Below are 20,813 nucleotides of genomic sequence, written 5' to 3' on the forward strand. Positions count from 1 at the left end.
GAAAGTTCCTTCTTACCCATTATCTCATCATCATGTCAAGGCTCTAAGGAAGCTGAATAGGTATTATTATTCCTATTTTATACTTAAGGAACAAAAGCAAATGAAAACCAAGTTATCTGCGGAAAGTTACAAAGCTAGTCTTTAACAGAGCTAATTCTGAAACCCAATTACCAGTGTTGATTAGATCACGGCCCCTGGCTTTCCCTTCTTTAATGATTGTCTAGAAGATCAAAATTTAATAAAAGCAACAACTACACTTAAATGGACTGAGGGGGTAATTTTGTGATATTTTCCAAATAATCTAGGCATATTAATATATGTGATGCTATGCTTGTTTGCAAAAAGTTAGCTTAGTTATGGGGCGCCTGGGTGGCTCAGTGGGTTAAAGCCTCTGCCTTCGGCCCAGGTCATGATCCCAGGGTCCTGGGATCGAGCCCCACATCGGGCTCTCTGCTCAGAGGGAGCCTGCTTCCTCCTCTCTCTCTGCCTGCCTCTCTGCCTACTTGTAATCTCTGTCAAATAAATAAATAAAATCTTAAAAAAAAAAAATGTTAGCTTAGTTAATAAACTTGTCCTACTGTAAAATCAGCTTTTTCCATGAGAAAAAACACACCATGTATTAGTATTTGATTTTAGTTATTTTTATGCAAGACAATACAAAACATGGACAGTGGTTTCTCTGAAGACTTGAATACAAAAAAAGCCCAATACTTTTTAAAAACCTTAAGTGTTTCTCTTAATCCAAAAATCAACTTGTAGGAGGCTTTATGTACACATATTTACCTCATTTGCCTACTCATTTCCCACAAATATCACCCAACTGTCTCAGATTTATACCTAAGGTCTTAACATATACACAAACAAAAAATAACAGAAGTGACTGGAATCAACTTTGTAAATAAATCAGTTAAAATTCATGTTTTATTTCTGAGAGGTAAGCTGGTATTACCTACAGTCACTGAGACAAATGACAATCATTTATTTAAAAAAAAGGAAAGAGGAGCCCCTGGGTGGCTCAGTTAAGTGTCTGCCTTTGGCTCAGGTTAGGACCCCAGGGGTCTGGGATTGGAGCTTCACAGCAGAGCCTAGAAGCAATGGGCTCCTTGCTCATTGGGGAGTCTGCTTCTCCCTCTGCCCTGCCTCTGCTCATGCTCCCTCTCCCTCTCTCTCTCAAATAAATAAAATCTTAAAAAAAATTTTTTTTTAATTAAAAAAAAAAAAAAAAAGAAAGAAAAAGGAAAAGCAAAAGAACCTAATCCCTGGTAACATTCCAACAGAAGCTGGGATATTGTGAAATCTCCTTCTACACAAAATAATGATCAATGGTAAGCTAGTGGAGCTTTTCTTTAGGGATACAGAGAATAAATTTAGATAGGGTAACCGACTATCTGGTTTGGCTGGAAACAAGAGTTCCTGGGACACAGGACTTCCAGTTTCAAAACCAAAATAAGTTGGCCACCCTTATACTCTGAATGTCTAGATATTTGACAGCGCAAAGCTAAAACCTGAAGTTTTCTTCTAGCAACTGCCCACCCCCGCCCAAAAAAGAAGAAAATCACAAATTCAATTCTATTTTTACCTCATTCAAGCCCCAGCGAGCAAACAGAAACAGGCTACACATTAGTAGTTAAGGAAGGGAGGCATACATTTTTTTTTTTAAAGATTTTATTTATTTATTTATCAGAGAGAGAGATCACAAGTAGGCAGAGAGGCAGGCAGAGACAGAGGGAGAAGCAGGTTCCCTGCCGAGCAAGGAACCCGATATGGGACTCGATCCCAGGACGCTGGGACCATGACCTGAGCTGAAGGCAGCCGCTTAACCAACTGAGCCACCCAGGCGTCCCGGGAGGCATACATTTTTAATGAGAATCCACTTTCAGGCATTATCTGCCCAGGGACTTGGAAGTAATGGAAGACTTCCAGTTTTCACTTATACTATTTCTACAGAAGTGACAATTTGAGCTGAAGTAAAGTGACAATTTGAGCTGAAGTAAAGCCAAAATGTCCCAACTCTTTGGTTCATGTCAACCAACAGGAATGTTTTAGCAGGAAAGAGAAGTTTGTCAGGACCAAGGAAATGAGAAAATTAAGTGTTAAAGAGCAAGGGCCAGGGGCGCCTGGGTGGCTCAGTGGGTTAGGCCACGGCCTTAGGCCCGGGTCATGATCTTGGGGTCCTGAGATCGAGTCCCACGTCGGGCTCTCTGCTCAGCGGGGAGCCTGCTTCCCTTCCTCTCTCTCTGCCTGCCTCTCTGCCTACTTGCGATCTCTCTCTGTCAAATAAATAAATAAAATCTTAAAAAAAAAAAAAAGAGCAAGGGCCAAATTGTTTTCCTTCCAATATCTCAAAGCTAGTCAGAGTTTAGCATAATTTGCATACATCAACCTATAGACTGAAGTTTATCACACTTGGTTAAACAATTTCAAGACTAAATGCCCCAGCTGTGTAGCATAGCTCTCTGAAGCCATAGCAATAAGATGACTCACCAACTGGCAGGTGTCTTAAGGTCTACAAATAATGGATGTCTACCTGGATGAAAACAAATGTATGTGCCCAACAGACGACCTCATCCTGCTTGGCAAAGAGAGGAGAGAAACTAAAAAACTGGTCAGTAGTACAGTACTTGTTCTATAATGGAAAGAATAGGACTTAGCTCAAAAGAAGAGACTTGTAATTCATGCAGACTTTTAAAATGTCCTCTGTACATATTTTAAATTCCAATTTTCACTTGCCAGAAAGTTTCAATAGAATAAGATCTAAGAGGATAAAAATCAATTTTATAACCCCCAAATTAGAAATAACTGAAAGTGAGAATTGTCATACTGAGTTCAATTGTTTCAAGAAATGTGAAGTCAGAGTCACAAGAAAAATAAATCCATATTTAAACCCTCCTATTATAGTTAATGACTTGATGTCAGTTTCCACTCAAGTGAAAATTAGTAGTTGATGTTTGAGTTCTAGTTCACCGACGTATTTCCTTATTGAAAACTGACATCATGCCAGTTAATAAGATATGGGTTTATAAATATGGAGTTTAAAAGAAACTTACCCTTTCCCTTTGTGCAGCTCTGACTTCCAACCCAGTTTCTATAGAAACAGGAGGACAAGTGCCAGTGCCAGAAGTCTGCCAATTAGAACTCATCTTTTAGTTGCTGAATAATAAAGTCATATCCCAAAGTCGGCTATAGGTTTTTGATTGTCAGTAGTTCCTAAAAAGAAACCCAGGAGGAAAAAAAAGATGTTTAACCAATTATTGTACTTAAACATTCTCCCTCCTTTAAACTTGGCTATTAAAAAAAGTGGAGGAGGTTGATCCAATACCATACATGTTTAAAACATTTTATTAGAGCTTCAGATTATCTCTAAACTTAAGGAGCAGCAAATTTAAGAAAAGGTGTCTTTGAAGGTTCAAAATACCTTTACACCCACACACTGAAGGAAAAAACCACTCATGTATCACAGAAATAAAGTACTGTCAACCACCAAACCTTAAAAGTTGGATGAATTCATCCTTTTCTGTGAAATGTATTTTCAGTAAGATTATAACACTACAAACAAATGAAGTTTGTCAGGAGCAATAAATGATGATATAGGTTAAGTTTCCACTAAAAACAAACATCTCAGGTCTCAGGAGAAATCTATAAATCAGAAATGAACCTAGAAAAGTTTTCTGGAGAAGCTGACTGCCTCTAAAGCAAATGTGCCAATTTAAAAACTAAAACATTGTGGAATGTGAATAATCTTGCTGCATTTCTTCATTTGATATCAACAGGATTGCTTGGTGTTTTAGAGTCATTTATCATGAAAATTTACAAAGTAAAAATCATTCCTGTATCTAAATTGATACACTGCAATTTAGAGTAGTCCCTGATCATTCATACCAGACCACTCTCCTTAATATATGGATCTTAATATTTATTGTGTTTTTTATCACTGATTAATATCAATTAGATTCTTGATTCTTATTGCTATGTGAGGAAAAGCAGTTCATTTATGAAGTTACTATCATATTACAATTAAAAACCAAAGCAATTCGGGAGCCTGGGTGGCTCAGTGGGTTAAGCCTCTGCCTTCGGCTCAGGTCATGATCTCAGGGTCCTGGGATCGAGGCCCGCATCGGGCTCTCTGCTCAGCGGGGAGCCTGCTTTCTCCTCTCTCTCTCTATGCCTGCCTCTCTGCATACTTGTGATCTCTCTCTCTGTTTCAAATAAATAAATAAAATCTTAAAAAAAAAAACAAAAAACCAAAGCAATTCAAACCCACTCCTCCATCCTGTCTATATCCATCCCCATAGAGAGATCTAAACCTACCTCTACCAAATTTTCTAAAGTACGAGGCAGCTATCAGCAAACAGCATCTCAACTACCCTCAAAAATAACATGTTCTATCTCACAATGAAAAGAGTAGACTAGAACAGAATAGGAAGGAGAGAAAAAAGCATAACAAAATAAGCAAGAACCAATAAGCAAGAGCTAACCAAGACAGGCAACAACAACCCCTCCCCCTGTCTTAGGGACAGAGACCTCTAGTAATTTCCTGGTCACCAGAAGCTCACTACCTAAGAACTCTGTTCCTACTTTTCTTGATGAAGATATTTTCTGAATGCTCTGAAGTAAATGTCACATCCTAATGAACAAATCAGAAAATCTTACTCATGAGGAGTAAGATTCTAATCATCCATTTTTAGCATAGAAAATATTTATGTATCTATAGCTTAAGCACTGCTTCTTAAACTTTCAAGTACATACAAATTACCTGGGGATCTCATTTCACACAATGGGTCCGGGGGAGACCCTGTAATTCTATACTTCTAACAAGTTTCCAAGTGATGGTTATGCTACCGGTCTGAGGCGCACACGTTAAAGGGTTAAGGCTACTGAAAGACCAAGCAACATACATATATATACTGTACTCTGAAAGTTGTTGGTTTTGATTTTCAAACAGTGCTCAAGAGGCTCATTGTGTGTGTTCGTGAGGCTGTTTAAGACCTGTTTCTAGAGCAATGGTTGTCAGCCCCAGCTACACATTAGAATCATTTGGGGCACCTCAAACAAAAAAATAATACCAGGGCCTTGGCAAAGTCCCGCTCCACCTAGATCAATTTAAATGAATCTGAGTGATTTGCAGGCACTGGCACTAAAAAGTTCCTCAGGTGATGCTAACGTAGAAGCTAACGTAGCAGGAACCGTGTATGACTATAGCGGAAGCTCTTCTGCAATGGCCTGAAAGCAGAAAGAATAAGAAACGACATGTTGAGGAAATAAGATGTACTCGGAGGAAGACTGCTTTGATGTGAAATCTCAGGGCGGCCGGCAACTCTGAACCTGAAGAAGAAATACAATCTCTACTATGCTTATTTAAATAAAAGAACACCACTGATCTCTGAACAAGAACATTTGCAGTCTTACAGTGAATAGGAAATGCTAATATATCTTTGGAGGAAATAGTATCTTTGACTTGTCAGCAGCTGAAAGATTTCCTATTTTGAATTACTTATATTGCATCTGTCTTCAATTAATGTAGCTACTTAATTCTTCAAATATTTGGGTAGCTATTATCTGCCAGGCATTATTCTAGATCTTGGGAAAAGTTGAAGAAATTTGTGTTACTTTCCTGAGACAGGTAGTCAAATCTTGATCAAATCACATCACTCTGCCTCCTGGAAACTTTCAATGGCTTTCTATTGCATTCAGCATTTGTCCTTGGCAACTTGGCCCTTACAATTCACTATCTCCCTTCTTCTACCAAAATGTCAGCTCCATGAGAAAAGAGAAACTTGTCTGTTTTCTTCACTAATATACTCCCAAAATCTAGAATAATTCCTGGTACATAACAGATATCTAAATATTTAAAAAATGAATTAATTCTATACTAATTGAAGACAAACCCAGGTTATATAACCCAAAATAGGAAATCCTTCAACCACCTAGAAGTCAAAGATACACTCACCTTCCTAATTCCATTCTGTCTCAATCCTATCAGTAACCAGCTTCAGAGGAAGTATATATAGGTGCCGGTTCATTCATGGAAAACAACTTGCTCGTGTACATACACATACTCATAATCCTAGAATCACTTTCATTTTAATTTAAAAGAGACTGAATTCACAGTATTTTTAGATTAACATCTGAAACCTCAAGGATACCCCAATCAGTTTCTGGTTGTGTATCCCCTACCCAAACTCACAAAACTTTCCTGGTACTCCTTTAGCATTTTATAAACTTTTTAAAGAGTGGCCCTTCTTACAGACTGTTATAAGGCAAAAATCACATACTAAACTAGATTGAATTCCTTGGAAAAATAATCACACAACTATAAAGGTTACTTAAGTGACAATTTTAAGTGATAAGTTCCCTGGCATTTGCAGTTTCATTCTGTTTGTTTCTGTAACAGCTCTGAATTTATCTTCTGGAAATACCTCCTCTCCGCCTCAGAGACAGAACACTACTCTGGCTCTTCTTGGGAATCTTTTCTACACCATCTCCCCTTCCCATGCCTTATATATGACATTACCCCCAAGTTTATACTTCAGCACTCAACTCTCTCTGGGCCAGTGATGCTCAACATGTGGCCAACCACCACAAACTACATCAGAATTACCGGGGATGCTCATAGACCAACAAAGACTCCTGGGCCATGCCAGCCCTAACAAATCCCAGAATGCATGGGGTAGCAGTCAAAGGCCTGAATGTTTCCCAAAAACCACTAGTGCTGATACACTCTGTAGCTGGAAACCCACTGCCCAGAAATTTTCTTAAGTTTGCAGCTTTATCCCATCCCAGCCTCCAGAAAAAACTGAGGTCTGACAGCACAGCAACCAAGAACACTAGGTGAAACAAAGGCCTGGTTACAACTCTGGTTCTATCAGTTCTAGCTGTCAGATTATGGTCTGTAGTGAAACTTAACTGAAACAATGTGTGCACAAGCCTTGGCAGAATGCTTGGCCTAAGTGGGTATTTAATAAACAATGGCTATTATTAGTACTGTCCCTTTCCATCAACCTGCCTCAAACTCATTATGCATCACTTCCCACCTTCCTCAAGCTGCCTTGCCTTTCAAGATTCCCTTCCTAGTTCTGTTGAACTGACCGTTTCACACGTTTTCCAGGCTTCAGCCTGCTCAACTTTTCCATTGATCAACAAGCTATTTTGTTATTCATGCTTATCTGCCCAACATCTCAATCCCAATCTCCCTCATCATTCCACACCCTCCTCCAACTAACAAATTATTTGTAAAGTCTTTCTTGACTATCCCAGCTTAAAGGAAACTTTAAGTTCATATACTCATAGACCCATATCACCTGTAAAAATTCGTTAGCAATTAATAAAAAACCGGCCTGTGACATCTCTTATAACGGTCTTAAACTATGAATTTTCCCCCTGATATTTAACCATTTACTTGTTTATAACTAGTGTCCCCAATGACAGTATAAGTTGCTGACACGGGTAGAGCCTATTTGATACTTTCCATCTATATGCTCAGCACCTTACTTCTTAAGATACAGTCAGCATACAAATGATTATACAGCAATTCTACCTGAGAGCTTAATGTTACAGCATTTGAGTAGAAGCATGTTAAGTAATTTGACCTGAAGGTCAAAATCTCTTCTTGGCTGCTAAGGACAATCTTGTCTGAGGTTTGAAGGAATTCTGTCATTCAATAAATTGCTTAGGAAACCAGAGGGAGATGTAAGTGGTGGTCAGATAAGCCATAATCAGATAACCCATTGTAAAAAGAAAAACAGATGCTGCAACCAGCCATAAGCACTAAATTTACTGCCTCAGATAAACAGCTTGTAAACCAGAATGTGACTTAAGCTACAGAAGTGGCAATTTATAGACTCTAAGTTGTATCACTAAAATCCAGGTACTCCATATTCTCATTTTAATACCACAGCCAGGCTTTTCAAAATAAGTCCAAGTCAATTCAGAGGTTTTCTTGGAATAATTTCCTTTATAGTAGAATCCTATATTTAGACCATATGAAAGATACTGAGAAACCACACAAAGAATTCAAAAAGGCAGGTCCCAACTTATAAAACCAGAACTCTAGATCTAACACTCAGCCCAATTAATAATTTTTCTCTCATGGTATAGCTAGAAATAAAATGATTTCATGAATAGTTTCAAAAGATTGTCATGCTGTGTACCCTACCATTTTGCATGATATGCTTTCATATACAAATAAATGTTCTATTCACAAACTTTTCTTCTTGAGATGAAACCCGAGATCTTAGAAAGATACCAAACATGTAGAAACACGCAGAGTATCACATAATCTTCCTTAAATCATTACAGTGATTTAAAATACTTGCTTACTAGTTGGAAAAACTACTTAATGGGCTTTCAGTGTGGACTTGCCAGAGAAAGAAAATACATTGGAAATTGACATTTCCAACAGGTATAAAACGTCTGATCATCTAGCAGTTTTAGATGACAGCCAACTCATAAGCAGAGGTTTTAAAAACTTGTAAATCACACAATGACAAACTAAAAGGCAAAAACACACAACTGCACTTCACCTTTCCCCTTTCGAAAGAGATGAAAAACCAGAATTTTGTGAAAAAGAAACATTCAACATTTCAACCCTATTTAAAATAAAGGAAACCTAGTTTTATCATACACTAAAAAAGCCGTGCTTATACCAAATTGCCAAAGCCTCACACCAGATTAATTGGCGGGGTGGGGGGTGGGCGGTGGATTGAAGGGCTCAGAAGGCTGGTAGGAATAGAGGCACAACAAAAATGGTAAGAGCAGAACAAAAGCTAGATTTCTCGTTAACATTGCCGATTCACTTCCCGAAACTGTAGTTGCCTATTTCCATAATTCAATCTCTTTGCAAGCCAAAAAGAAAACTAACCATTTTGGCTAAACTATCATTCCCAGCATGATGGTACTTTTTTTTTTCTGGTGCTATATACTAACCCAGAGGTTTAGAATCAGTGTTTGTAATGGCAACATTTTACAGTAGTAAGTTCTTCTAGTACCATTAAATCACCACAGAGGGTGAAGGCTAGGGTTAATGGAAAATGTCCAAACTTTACAGGACACCAGGCTGTTAAGTCCCAAACCCATGACCAGGATTTCAACACTTTTGGCTCCCACGATACAAAATCTTTTTCACACGTTAAATTAAAAAAAATACATACATATAAACACTAAGTACAACAAAAGTTCTGGCCCAGAATTTTACAAACACAACACTTTGGTAAGGAGAGGAAGCTAGAGATAGCAGCAGAGTGCCTCAAGACTTCCAATCAGAGAAACAATATCCCCACCAGTAAAAGCCCTCACCCTGTTAACCAAATGCATCTTTGACCTCTAAAAACCCTCTTACCTGTTTACAAGAGTTTATACAGCTGTTTGCCACTGGAACACCACCTTGCAGAGTATAACCGTGCCATCCTTTGTTGATAATCACCTGTTGCCTAAGCATCATCCCGCATGGAGACAGACAGCACTAGGGCTCTTCCATCCGAGGTTAAAATTCAAAACAAGCCCAACAAGCCTGCATTTCAAGGTGGTCTTCGTCTGCAACTAGGTAAGTTTAAAACTGGCAAACAACAGTGGTGTCTGAAGCCAATGGTGCAGCACTGCTGGCTTCCTCTTGAACTCCAGCGTTGTCACTGTGCACCGAAGTCTCCTGCTGCAAACAGGGGAGTTGTTCTCCTGTACTGGGAACAGCTTCCAAAGCTCAGGAGCCCCTGTACAGGATAACGCAGGAACTAAAGGCAAACACTTTCTCCTCCTTAGGGACGCCTCCATTTTTTCCTCACACTCTGTACTACCAACCGAAGTGACCGGGCCTGAGTGTGCGTTCGTACCTACGAAACCGTCACGGTGCATGCACATCCGAGGCATGTGGAACCACAGGTCAAAAAAGGCACAGATACCACAGTAACGGTTCTAATTACACACGCTAGCTCTCAGGAACTCTTCATCCATTCAGAACTAAACCCATCACTGCATAACTCTGGTAAGAAGCCCCTGGAGACGGAGGAGCTCCTCAAATGTGTCAGGAAAGGCTTTATTAACATCATCATTAACATTTAAAAAGCAAACGGAGCATTTCTCCTTCTTTTGGCAATTTGGTGCAAATGTTAAGTGCAAGATAAAGCAATTTCAAACTTCTCTTCAAATTAAAAATGAAACTAAGGCCAAACGTGACGGGTGAACAAAATAAATCAAAACTTAAATTTCAGCAACTCCGGCTCTTCAAACCAGCAAAGCCCCCGACTCGTGCACTGTGGTGAGGCTTACGGTGCTTGCCCCGGCTTCTTGTGTGCCAGCAAACAGCACCATTTCCTCATCAAGTTGAGGACTGAGAGGCCAAAGATCCCCTTCGCTGCAAACAAAGGGGGTCACAGTAACACTAGTGATCCTTCAGAATTGACACACCGTGATAGTCAAAATGATGGTCTCCCTGCTTCTTGCTCAAGACATACAAGATCTGAGCAGCAGCAAGTACCCCCTCGGCTGCAAACAAAGGGGTCAAAGGTTTGCCGTCAATTCACTTCCAGGCAGAAAAACATTTTCCTCAAAAGAAACAATTTATTTAGAATAAAACAAAAGCAGCTCAACTGTGAGCGCACGTTTGAGTGACAGCTACTTTTAAGCTGTGTGAGCCATAAAAAGGGTTTTTCTTTACTTTTCCAGAAATCTTGTGTACACAGCACAAAGCAAGAGGTCATTTTTTTTTCCACTTAAAACACCGGCATTGGCATCACAATAGCAGATACACAACTTTAAGCTGCCATTTTAGTAAAATGCACAAATACTAAACAGATTAGCTTTCTTCCATCAAGAGGCCCATGTAAACTCCACATAAGCCACAACTTCTCTTCAAAAAGGTCCATTAGAGCTTTGAATTCCATATCTTCAATCCGCAGTTCACCAGTTTTGCTTGCGGGGGGGAAAAAAAGGTTATTCAGTACAAATGTTTACAATATTAAAAATATATATATTTCCCCTATGCCATTATAGATGAACATAACATTAACAAGACCTTCCTGGATAGTCCAGCTTGACTTCAAAAAGCACCAATAATACCCACTGGCACATACTTTGAATGAATTTACTGTATGAATAGACAAATAACAAGTAGAACAACAGGGTGGATTTTTTTAAGGACTGAAATTAAGCAAAGATCGTAGGATTGAAAATACCCTTTATACTCATGTAACTGAGTAAAACATGTCAAAAAAATTCAGAAGGACGTTTATAATCAATTTATGATCAATATATCCTAAATATAATTTAAAAAATTAAACTAAAAAAAGGTGGAACTTAGTCAAACTTTTACCCCTCTGTTTTCATTCCATAATTTACATGGAACAATCCAGAACTACTCCGTTGTAAAAAGGGGTCAAGATACAAAGCCACTTAAAAATCCACCTTCATCTGTGTTACCAAAGACAGCAGCTGTTCTTTTAAGAAAACTCATACGAATAATTGCTAAACAGCCAAAGAACATTTTAGGACTTTTACTTTTCAACTATTTAAATCAAACATAGAAACCTTTTTTATTTAGTCAGACAGTTCACTGTGGTTACCTGAAATCATTTTCTCCCTTTAACCAGCACGTTAACAGGGTCAGCTTCACTTCTCTTGTTCTCATACCTAACTGCCATCTCAAAACCAAACGCCATAGCAGAGACAGAAAAAAAGAAGTCCCGAAATTCTCTCCAAAACTTTTCACATAAAAGGTTATTAAGGCCCTCTTCTCAAAAGGATTTCCTGATTCAGTTACCAGAGTTTTTGGTGAATGGCTCCTATATGAACCCAAACTGCAGTTCAAGCTATACCTGCATAACGAGCAATTTCATGGTCTAAAGAACTTGGATTTCAAATTGTAAAAAAAACAAAACAAAACAAATACTGTCAGTGAAAATCTGCTCATAAAATTTTTAAATAAACCGAAACAGTGTTTGACTCTGAAAGCAACACTTACACACCTCACTTTTCCTAATGTATCTCAAATGATCTAACTGAATTAAGGGCCAGAGTATGTTACCTTCAAAATGTGACAAAAGCTTATGCCAGCCAGAGGATGGACATTTTAAGATGTAATCCTTAAAGGGAAAACTCAATCTACAGAGTCCAAGTATACATGTTAAACCAGGAATTTAAATTTTTGTGTAGAAAACGCTTTATAGGAATCCCAGTTAAAACCAACAAAATAATCTTTAAAAGACTGGCTAGGAGCTGAATGATTGTTTAATTTTCCATAAACTTTGAAGTTGTGATCTAAGTCTTAATTAGTTTGATGTTCTTCACCAGTAATACTTAATAAGTGATTAATAAGTCATTAAATGATATACTGCAATTTTCTTTGCATTCATTTCAACAGAGTTCCAGAAAAATCAATTTAGCTAAACAAGTTTTGTTTTTTGTTTTTTTTTTTAAGTAAAAGAAACAAGTGGTTGTTGCAAAGAACATCAATAATGAGATTATGAAATTCTGGCTAATGAGAATTAGAACCAGATAGCTTTAGACTCTCGCTTTCATTCCATCCTGAAGGCTTAAATAGTTTAACAGTATTATGAACCAGCACAACAGAATGGGCAACACAAATAAGAAATCCACCTGAATGATGGCACTCTGTAGGTAAGCACCAAACTAAACATAATTAGTTATTTCTAATACATACATTTAGAAATGGTATCAAGCCATTGTTTCAAAAACACAGAAGCACAAATTGCCCAGATCTAACAAAAGCCGCCATGTCAGATAAAGATTCAAATAAACAAACATGGAGCAAAAACCACAGTACTCTTCGTAAGTTGTCACATCAACTTAAAAAAGAAAAAAAAAAGAGAGATAAAAAGGAAAATGGGAAAAACCACATTTTGGATTAGAGTTAAATTAAATGTTATGAACTTCACTCTCTAAAAGAGCAAAATCATCTGTCCAGCCTTCTTATCAAAAGATATTCAAAAGTTAATGGTTAGTGAGATTATTTAAACTGGAAAAATGTATCTAGCCAAACTGTACTTTGGCCCCATGTATGCACAGACTGCAAACTTGCGTTAGTTTCTGAAGTATCTCCTCCATATTAGTGTGCTAAGCACAGCTTTTTAAAAACAAAAAGTAGCAAGTCTTATTTGTAGGATTTCAGATATTTTTCCTACAGGGACACCAAGGACCTTTGTGCTCACTGCCTAGTACCTTCCTTCTGTCAAAATAGCTAATTTTTCCAGTTTAAAAACAAAACAAACAAAAAAAACCCACAAAGACCTCCCAACTTAAAAAGAAATTTATAAATGCATAGTGAAAACCAAAAGGATGACACAGCAGTGATGAGGATTTCATGCTGACATGCATTAGACACCTGTCATAACGGAAAATAAAAAAATTATATGACATTTCCCTGGGTTATTATTGGTGCTATTTCAAAACTACCAGCTTTGATAACAGAAAGAAAACAGTTGAGTTCTGCCAGGCTTTCTATAAGTCATTTTCACAGAATAGAAACATGACCATGATCCAAAAGGTCCTAGAGTTTCTAATCATAATTAAATATCAAGGGCCTTAGCTAAAGTCCTCAGCATATATATATCAAGGCGGGGTAAATATACTTACTAATGACCTGAGAAACTAGGGGTGAGGACAAGGGGACAGATCAAAGAAACAAGACAAAAAAGAAAATCATCCATTACTGTTATGCAGCAAAAGCCCTTGTTAAGAACCAGAAATTGATATAACCTTCAGCTTTGAAAAAAACTGTGAGGGTGGGTTAAATTATTCTGTATTAATTTCAGGTGTTTGGGAAATAAAACAATAAAAAGTGGTTTTCCTACACTGACATTTCAGTTCTCTGTGGCTGGACACCCATGAAAATATTAAACACAAAATTTCAAAGATATTCAACATTTTCAATAATGTAATGTCATCGCTACTGTTTATATATGAAAATAAAAATACAGGCAAAATTTAAAAAGAGCATGTCAAAGGCATTTCACGATGACTTTAAAAATTTCTGCAATCCAGATATGGCTGATTAATGCCCACTAAAACAAAAGCTGACTTATGAGCCTGCAGACAACTCTTCTTTCTATTATTGAAATCAGAAATTTGCATGGATACAAAAAAACTCATCTTTGATGAAAAACACTTAAAAGTTTTGAAATATGCACAATTAAATTAGACCTGTACCTGCTATACCTCTCTGAAAGTCAGTAAAAACACCACCACACACCAATAACTAACCAAAGAATTCTGATTTTAAAAACACCTACTCACTTCTTGCATACTAGCATAAGACATAGATGGTTTGTAACCTACTCCTCAATTTTTTCTGAACAGTTACAGCTACAAACCAAAAGTGCATATACGGGATACAGAACTTAAGAACTAATGATAAAAATGTGTATGTTAAAGCAAACTCCGGGAATAAACCATGTACTTTAAGAGAAATACTCAAATACCTGATTAAAATAATTACATTGCTATACAGTTTACCAGCTTGTACTTTTAAGATTCCTGATCAAATTTCAGCCACACAAATAACATTTCTGGTACAGGAATTATTTACCTACATACCAATCAACCCACTTTTAGGTGTAATATCATCTTTAAAAGTCAGTGGGCTCTTCTCCAAATCCCGACTTTTCAAGAAAATTTTGGGTTTGTAACTCTGAGGATTTTTTTTTTTTTTTTTAAGCTCAAGGTTACAAAAGGGAAAAAAAAAAAAAACTGAAGAAAAAAAGAGGAAAAAAGTTACTCATAAAAGAGTAGGAACTCCTAATTAAAATAAATTCATCTGCCTGCTACCTTCAGGGCATCCCTTTCACTTAAAATAATAGCTAAACTGTCCTGACTTCTATTTTAAAGGTTTATAAAAATATAAAAAAGAAAAAAGCTACAACTAAAACTAATTCAAAAGGAAATTTCATCTGATGCTGTATCCCATTACACATCACAAAACAGGAACCATGTCAAAGTAGTAAATACAAGTTACACTTTAGGACTTTAGGACGCACCACGGACAATGATCATGACCAGGTAATCTTCTTCAGATTTGGCCAGTGCCTTGGCAGGGGAATCCAGGAACTGCTGGGAGAACTCACAGGGTGGGAAAGCATGTAGGACCCCGGTGTTTTCCTTGTCTTTGTTGCCCCCCACAGGGAGGCTTATCACCCCAGCGGCCTGCTTTTGCTTTAAATAGGACACAAGGTTCCTAAGTGGCCTCTGAGTAGAGGTGGCAGTGTCTGATGTGGCTGAGGAAGAGGAGGACCTGCTGTCAGAATTTCCAGGCACAGCCAGAAGAATGGCATAACCATTGGGCCCTGCCACTTTGATGCGTCGAGTTACTTCATCCAACTTGGGCTGGTCCAAACGAAGACGCTGAGTGATCTTGAGCTGGGCTACTTTGCCTCCCGTTGCGCCCTCCACAAGAAGACTACTAGCCACTTGGAGGTCACCCTGCAACAGATGCATGTTGGAAGGAAAGTTGCTGTTCTTCAACAGAAGCATGCCCTGCCAGGCCAAACAGAGTTTGGGAGAGGCTGCAGCTGTCGGGGCTGTCCCACCATCCTGTTTCTGGGAGGGGGACTTTAGCTTTGAGGAAACAGTGCTGGTGCTGGGTGCACTCCCATCAGACCGGTCTTCTTTTTTCAGAGGGCTTTTTCCCTCAGTGGGAGCCGCTGTCCGGTGCTTCCTATCCCGTTCAGCTGATGCAGAGTTTTTACGGTCTCGCTTGTCACCCTGGCTCTTCTCCAAACTACCTCGTCTGTCTCTGACTGGAGAGGGCCTTTCCAAGATAAGAAGACGGGAAGATCGATCATTGTCACTGTTGTAGCGATCCCGGCTACTGCTCAATTCTGGGCTGCGGTCGGGAGAAGGAGCACAGTGACGTTTTCGGGGACGGTCACTCTCAGGAGACCTATCCAGGTGCCGGCCCCCACTCTCCTCAGGCGGCCTTCGCTTCCTAGGCTGGTCTCTGCTGCTGGGAAGATCTCGCTCACCTCTGTCCCGGTCCAAAGACCAGCCATCTCGTCTGCGATCCAGGCTATCCAGTGGCTCATAAGCAGGCACAGCAGTAGCTGCAGTCCGAGTGCTGCGTTCACGGACTGGGGGTGGGGGTGGCACCCAGTCAGAGTCAGGATAAAGGTCTCTGTCACGATCTCTGTATAGTAAGGGTGGTGTCCTATCCCGAGCACCCCTCAAAGGGTCAGGTGCTCGATGTCCAAAAGCATCTGTCACCAATTCATAATGAGTTAAGGGCAGAGGCTGCAGATATTGCTGCTGGTAACGATGTTCTGTATCTGCAAAGTCTACTCTAAGGCGACGATCTGGACCACCAAGTGGGAAGCCACGCATATGGGTCCAGGCAGCATGAGCTGCATCGAGGCTTTCATATTGGATATATGCCCAACTATCGCCTTTGCGGTAGTCTATAGTGCGAATGGTGCCAAATCGGTCAAACTCTCGTGCCAGGGCAGCAAGAGGCACCCAAGGTCCCAGACCACCTACCCAGAGGCGGGTGGTGGGTGTAGCTTTACCGTAACCAATTTTGATAGGATTCCGAATAATAATTTTGCCAGACATTGCCAGTTTGGCCCGGTGAGACATGTCTAGGTTCTCAAATTTGAGAAAGCCATAGGTACTGGTCTGGCCCCGAGAAGGCCTCTTGATGTCTACCTCAGTGATGACTCCAAAGCGGTCAAAAGCCCTTCTTAGATCACTCTCTGTCACAGTGATGTCTAGGTTGCCCAAGAAAAGCGTCCGGTTAGCTCGCTGATCATCCTCGGGAGAGATCTCATCTACTTCTCGGAAAGGAGCAGCACCTGCTCCAGCTCCCACCCTTGGCTCAAGACTGTATGCTGGGCGCACTCTCTCATAGAACGGGTAGTCTCGCTCTCTCTCCAGCTCACGGGGCAATGGTGGCGGAGGTGGTGGGGGCAGGCGGCCAAGAGCCAACTGCTGCAACCGGTAGTCTCTGTATCCCAAGGCTGCGCCACCAGGGGAAAGTGATCTCTGGCCTCCACCTCCTCCAGGGGGGTGCCGGTGTCCACCTACCGAGGCCCCGACCACGCTGGCTGAAGGAGAATAAGTATCTTTGTCTAAAGGCGAGCGGCTGCGGCGCCGGCTCACATACACAGCTTCTATCTTCAGGGGCCGGTCATAGAGCACTAGGCGGCCTCGGGCATGCTTGGCCGCCCGCGCGTCCTCTGGCCGCCGGAAGTTCACAAAGGCTACTCGCTCATCCCCGCTACCAGAACCCGAGAGATGACTGATTTTGACACTTACATCACCGAAGCGTTTGAACTCGTGAAACAGTCCGTCCTCCACCGCTTCGTCACTCAGCTGGGACCCCAACTCGCTGATTTTCAGTGTCTTGTATTCCCCGCCGTCCCCGCCGCCAGGAGCTGAGGAGGCGGCCCCAGAGGAACGTGACTCCCCGCCTCCACCCCGGGAGCTGCTGCGCGACTCGCCCCCGCCCGAGGAATTTTTGGTGCTTGGGGAGCTGTAACTATGCAAGCGGCTACTGGAGCTGCCCCCGCCAGTGTCATACTCGCGGCTGCCACCTCGGCTGCTGGACTTGTCCAGATGAAGGCTGCGCCGCGACCCGCCGCCGCTGTCGGTCTTTCCGCTGCTACTCCCATTGCTGCCACCAGAGCCCCCTAACTTCTTGCTCCGCTCCCCGCGGGAAGTCGAGTCCTCACCTCCACGGGACCGTTTGGCCTTGACTGGAGAGCGCTCTTTTCCCTTCATTGTTGCGGGTCGTCGGAGGTCGTCTCCGCGGAGATGATTAACCCGCCGGCCCGCGCTCGTTTCACACAGCGGAACCGCACGCCGCCATCTTGGACTCCGCCGCGGCAAAGGATCCCGCCCCGCAGTCCTCATTGGTCAATTAGCTCCTCTCTTCTACAGTCTCATTGGGAAAACGATTTGTCTGTCTTTACATCTCCCCGCGCTCCGGAAAGGCGCCCGCCCAACCACTGTTATTGGGTTCCCAACGCCTTAGTCTGAGTACCTTATTGGTTATATTTGTTGTCCATCTTAACGGTTCCTCGCGCCAGGCCGTGGCTCCGCCCCCCGCACTCTAGGGTCACCTGACCCAAACTCTGGAGGCGTTGATTGGACAAAAAGTCTGCCCTATAACGGTACTTCTAGCGCGGTAAAAGCAGTGATCCCACCTCCTCATTCCTTTCATTGGTTTGGTACTCCGTCCTTTAACTCACTATTTGGGAAGTCGGGCCATCTGTTCTGGCGTTTTTTCTGAAAGCCCCGCTTACAGCGTTCTCGCGAGAGAGAAAGCTCTCCCTTTCTCGACCCCTTCTCCCACTCCTCGGGCGGCTGAAAGAAGTTTAAATCTGATTGGATGTTGACCAGGAAGTTGATAGGCTGAAATAACTGTCCGTCATTCGCTTAAACGGGTAGGCTTGCATACTGGGGAGGCTGACTGAAGGTGAAAGAGTAGAACACGCGCTTGCTGTGCGACGTCACTAAGACGTCGCGAGATGGTGACCCAGCGTCAGCTCCGCCTCCTCGCGCTTTCTGCGTTTTCTTCTCAAGCATTAATCTGATCCCGTGCAGTGTTGGGTGTACCTTGGCTCCTGGAACTCGAAACTTCTGGTCACGCCTGCTTAGTTCTTGTCTGGGACAAGGGGCTGTCGGGGCGAATGCCTCAGGAAGGAACCTCAGCGGACACCATCTTAGTCCCTCCGGCCTCAGAACAGGCTGAAAAAGCTGGGGTCCCCGGAGGGCGGGCTGGTCGCGTGTTTCCAGTTCGCCAAGTGCCGGTCCCACTAACGCCTGGGGCTCTCGGGGACCAGCAGCCGGGAGGCAGCGGGGCCGAGCTGCCGCCTTCGCCCGGGGCCCGGCTCTCTGGCGTTCCCCGCTCCAGCCCAAGCACCCCGCGTAACCGGAGGGGGTGGCGGAGGAATGCCCGGCGCCCGGGCCCCGCCGCCGGCGCGCGTGTCTCTGCGTTCCCAGTTTCCTTTTGCGAAGTCGCGTGCGTTTTGGATTTTGTACAAGATCCGGTGATCTAGGTCTTTTCGCTTCGTACCTGTAATGCCCCTCCCGGTTAAATGATAGTCACATGGACGCTCCAGGGGCAGACGTGTCGCGCGTTTTTTCTGCAGCTTGTCGTATCTCCCGGCATCCGGTTAGTGTAAGAAGCCAGTAGCGCAGCCACCTTGCCGACTCTCCGGAGGAACCTCTTTGCCTCCTTCAGGCATCAACCGCTCCAAAACCCAACTTGCGTTGAGGTACGGAAAGCACGTGTGCCAGGTGCCCTTCGTCAGGTGAAGGGAGGAAGTGCTGAGTTATTCACAGCGGTTAGTTAGGTTTGTTGCCGTCCTCCCAGAGGTTATGAGGGAGGTTATGAGGTTATGAGGGTTCTTGTGTTGATCCTCTCTTCTGCCACTCTTTCAAGTCCAATACGTAGGAGAAAATGAGATTTTTAAACACTAACGTTTTTCAAGGTAATATGAATGTCGCCAAAACAAATCTAAACTTCAAAGCTGTGTTACGATTGGGACAGCAACATGTTTAGTCCTGCCGTAGCCATCCTTTTTCTAGAAATCTTGAGGAAGATGAATATGAATTTTATCTCTTGATTTGACAAAGAAGCTTGAAAGAAGCCTACTAGGTAAAAGCATAAAAATCTGCACGATTGTAGTATGTAGACTGACTTACTTGCTGTATTAAGACTATTTTAAAACTTGCTACCGTTTGTGGTTTTAAAAAACAATATATATGCGTAGGTGCCAGTGTTTCTGTTAATATATTCATAGAAACTTCATTGCGAGTGCTTCAGTAATGGTTACTGAGATCACCCTGAGAGGCGGGTAGAGGATCTGGGTGGGAGAAAGACTCAACTTCCACTGTATATCTTTCTGCATTATTAAAAGGAAACTTGTTTTACCATGTGCATACTATTACTGTTCCATTTTTTTAAAATAGCAATTATTTTTAGCTTCCCTTAAATTTATAGGAAAAAAAATTACAGAACTAGAATACTATTAAAGAACTCCCATGTACCCAACACCCAGTTTCAACAATTACCAATTCCTGTCAGTCTTGTTTTCTATACATTCTCTTCCCACTCTTCCCCCTCTTTGTTATTTTGTTCCAGTCTTATCTGGTACATTTCCTGCCCCAGACATGAAAGCAGCCATTTATCCAAGGAAATCTGGTTCCTTTTAGGGAGAAATGATATTTAAAGATAAAAATATGGATGTTAGGAGATAAGACAACAACCAATACAGTATTTGTAAAAGCACAAAACAAAAGGTTTTAGTTGTTAGGGAATTTTAATTTGTTTCAAGGTTATATTAAACACAACACAAAATTGAAGTTAAGCCATTATCTGGTTACTTAATGTAACAGCCAATCCAAACAAACCAGAGTGACTATTTTTGGCCTAAACTGACCTGCATAGGTAAGCAAATGACCAGAGAAAAAGTAATGACCAAATCAGCGTAGTTTCTCAAACATGACAGGGATTGAGAATGGTAGGAAAGAATTCAAGGAGCAGGTACTGGGCAGTGCCTAAGGCTCTGCAAAGCTTAGCAGTGTGGCTTAGCATTTGAAATACCAGGGAGCCTGATGGAAGCTACTGCAGAGAGCTGTAGGTGGCTGGAGAGCTTGCCTAAGGGGACCGGTGGCCTGTCTGCTGTTGAAAGGATTGGTAAGTAGAATGGGTAGACTGAAGAGCACTGGCTTCTGTTTTTAGTAACAGCCAAAATGTGTATGTGTGTATGTCCATAACAGAATTGATAATGATTCAAATATGCCCATGCTGTAGTCACAGTGAGTGTTTTTATTTCCTTAGTGTTCTTTAAAGCATGAAGGTGCTTAGTGAGGTT

General features: G+C 41.5%; 1 protein-coding gene across 1 annotated transcript; it reads right to left on the reverse strand.

Annotated features, from left to right (window-relative positions):
- Positions 1–10,528: 10,528 nt before the first annotated feature.
- Positions 10,529–19,289, reverse strand: RBM15 (RNA binding motif protein 15). The gene is made up of 2 exons (XM_047726117.1): positions 14,979–19,289; positions 10,529–10,899 (listed from the first exon to the last, which is right to left on the reverse strand). The coding sequence occupies exons 1-2, from the start codon at positions 17,842–17,844 to the stop codon at positions 10,853–10,855; spliced, it is 2,913 nt and encodes a 970-aa protein (XP_047582073.1). The 5' UTR covers positions 17,845–19,289; the 3' UTR covers positions 10,529–10,852.
- Between the last annotated feature and the right edge of the window lie 1,524 nt (positions 19,290–20,813).

This window comes from Lutra lutra, chromosome 4, assembly GCF_902655055.1.
Source record: "Lutra lutra chromosome 4, mLutLut1.2, whole genome shotgun sequence".
Taxonomy (NCBI): Eukaryota; Metazoa; Chordata; class Mammalia; order Carnivora; family Mustelidae; genus Lutra; species Lutra lutra.

What these genes read in the sequence shown, in the direction of transcription:
- RBM15 (XM_047726117.1), bottom strand. Translation starts at nt 17,844, where the DNA reads ATGAGGACTGCGGGGCGGGATCCTTTGCCGCGGCGGAGTCCAAGATGG. An exon ending in GGTCATGATCATTGTCCGTG is followed by an intron (nt 10,900 to 14,978) that starts GTGCGTCCTAAA and finishes CCCCCCCGCAAG; the next exon opens with CAAAACTGGTGAACTGCGGA.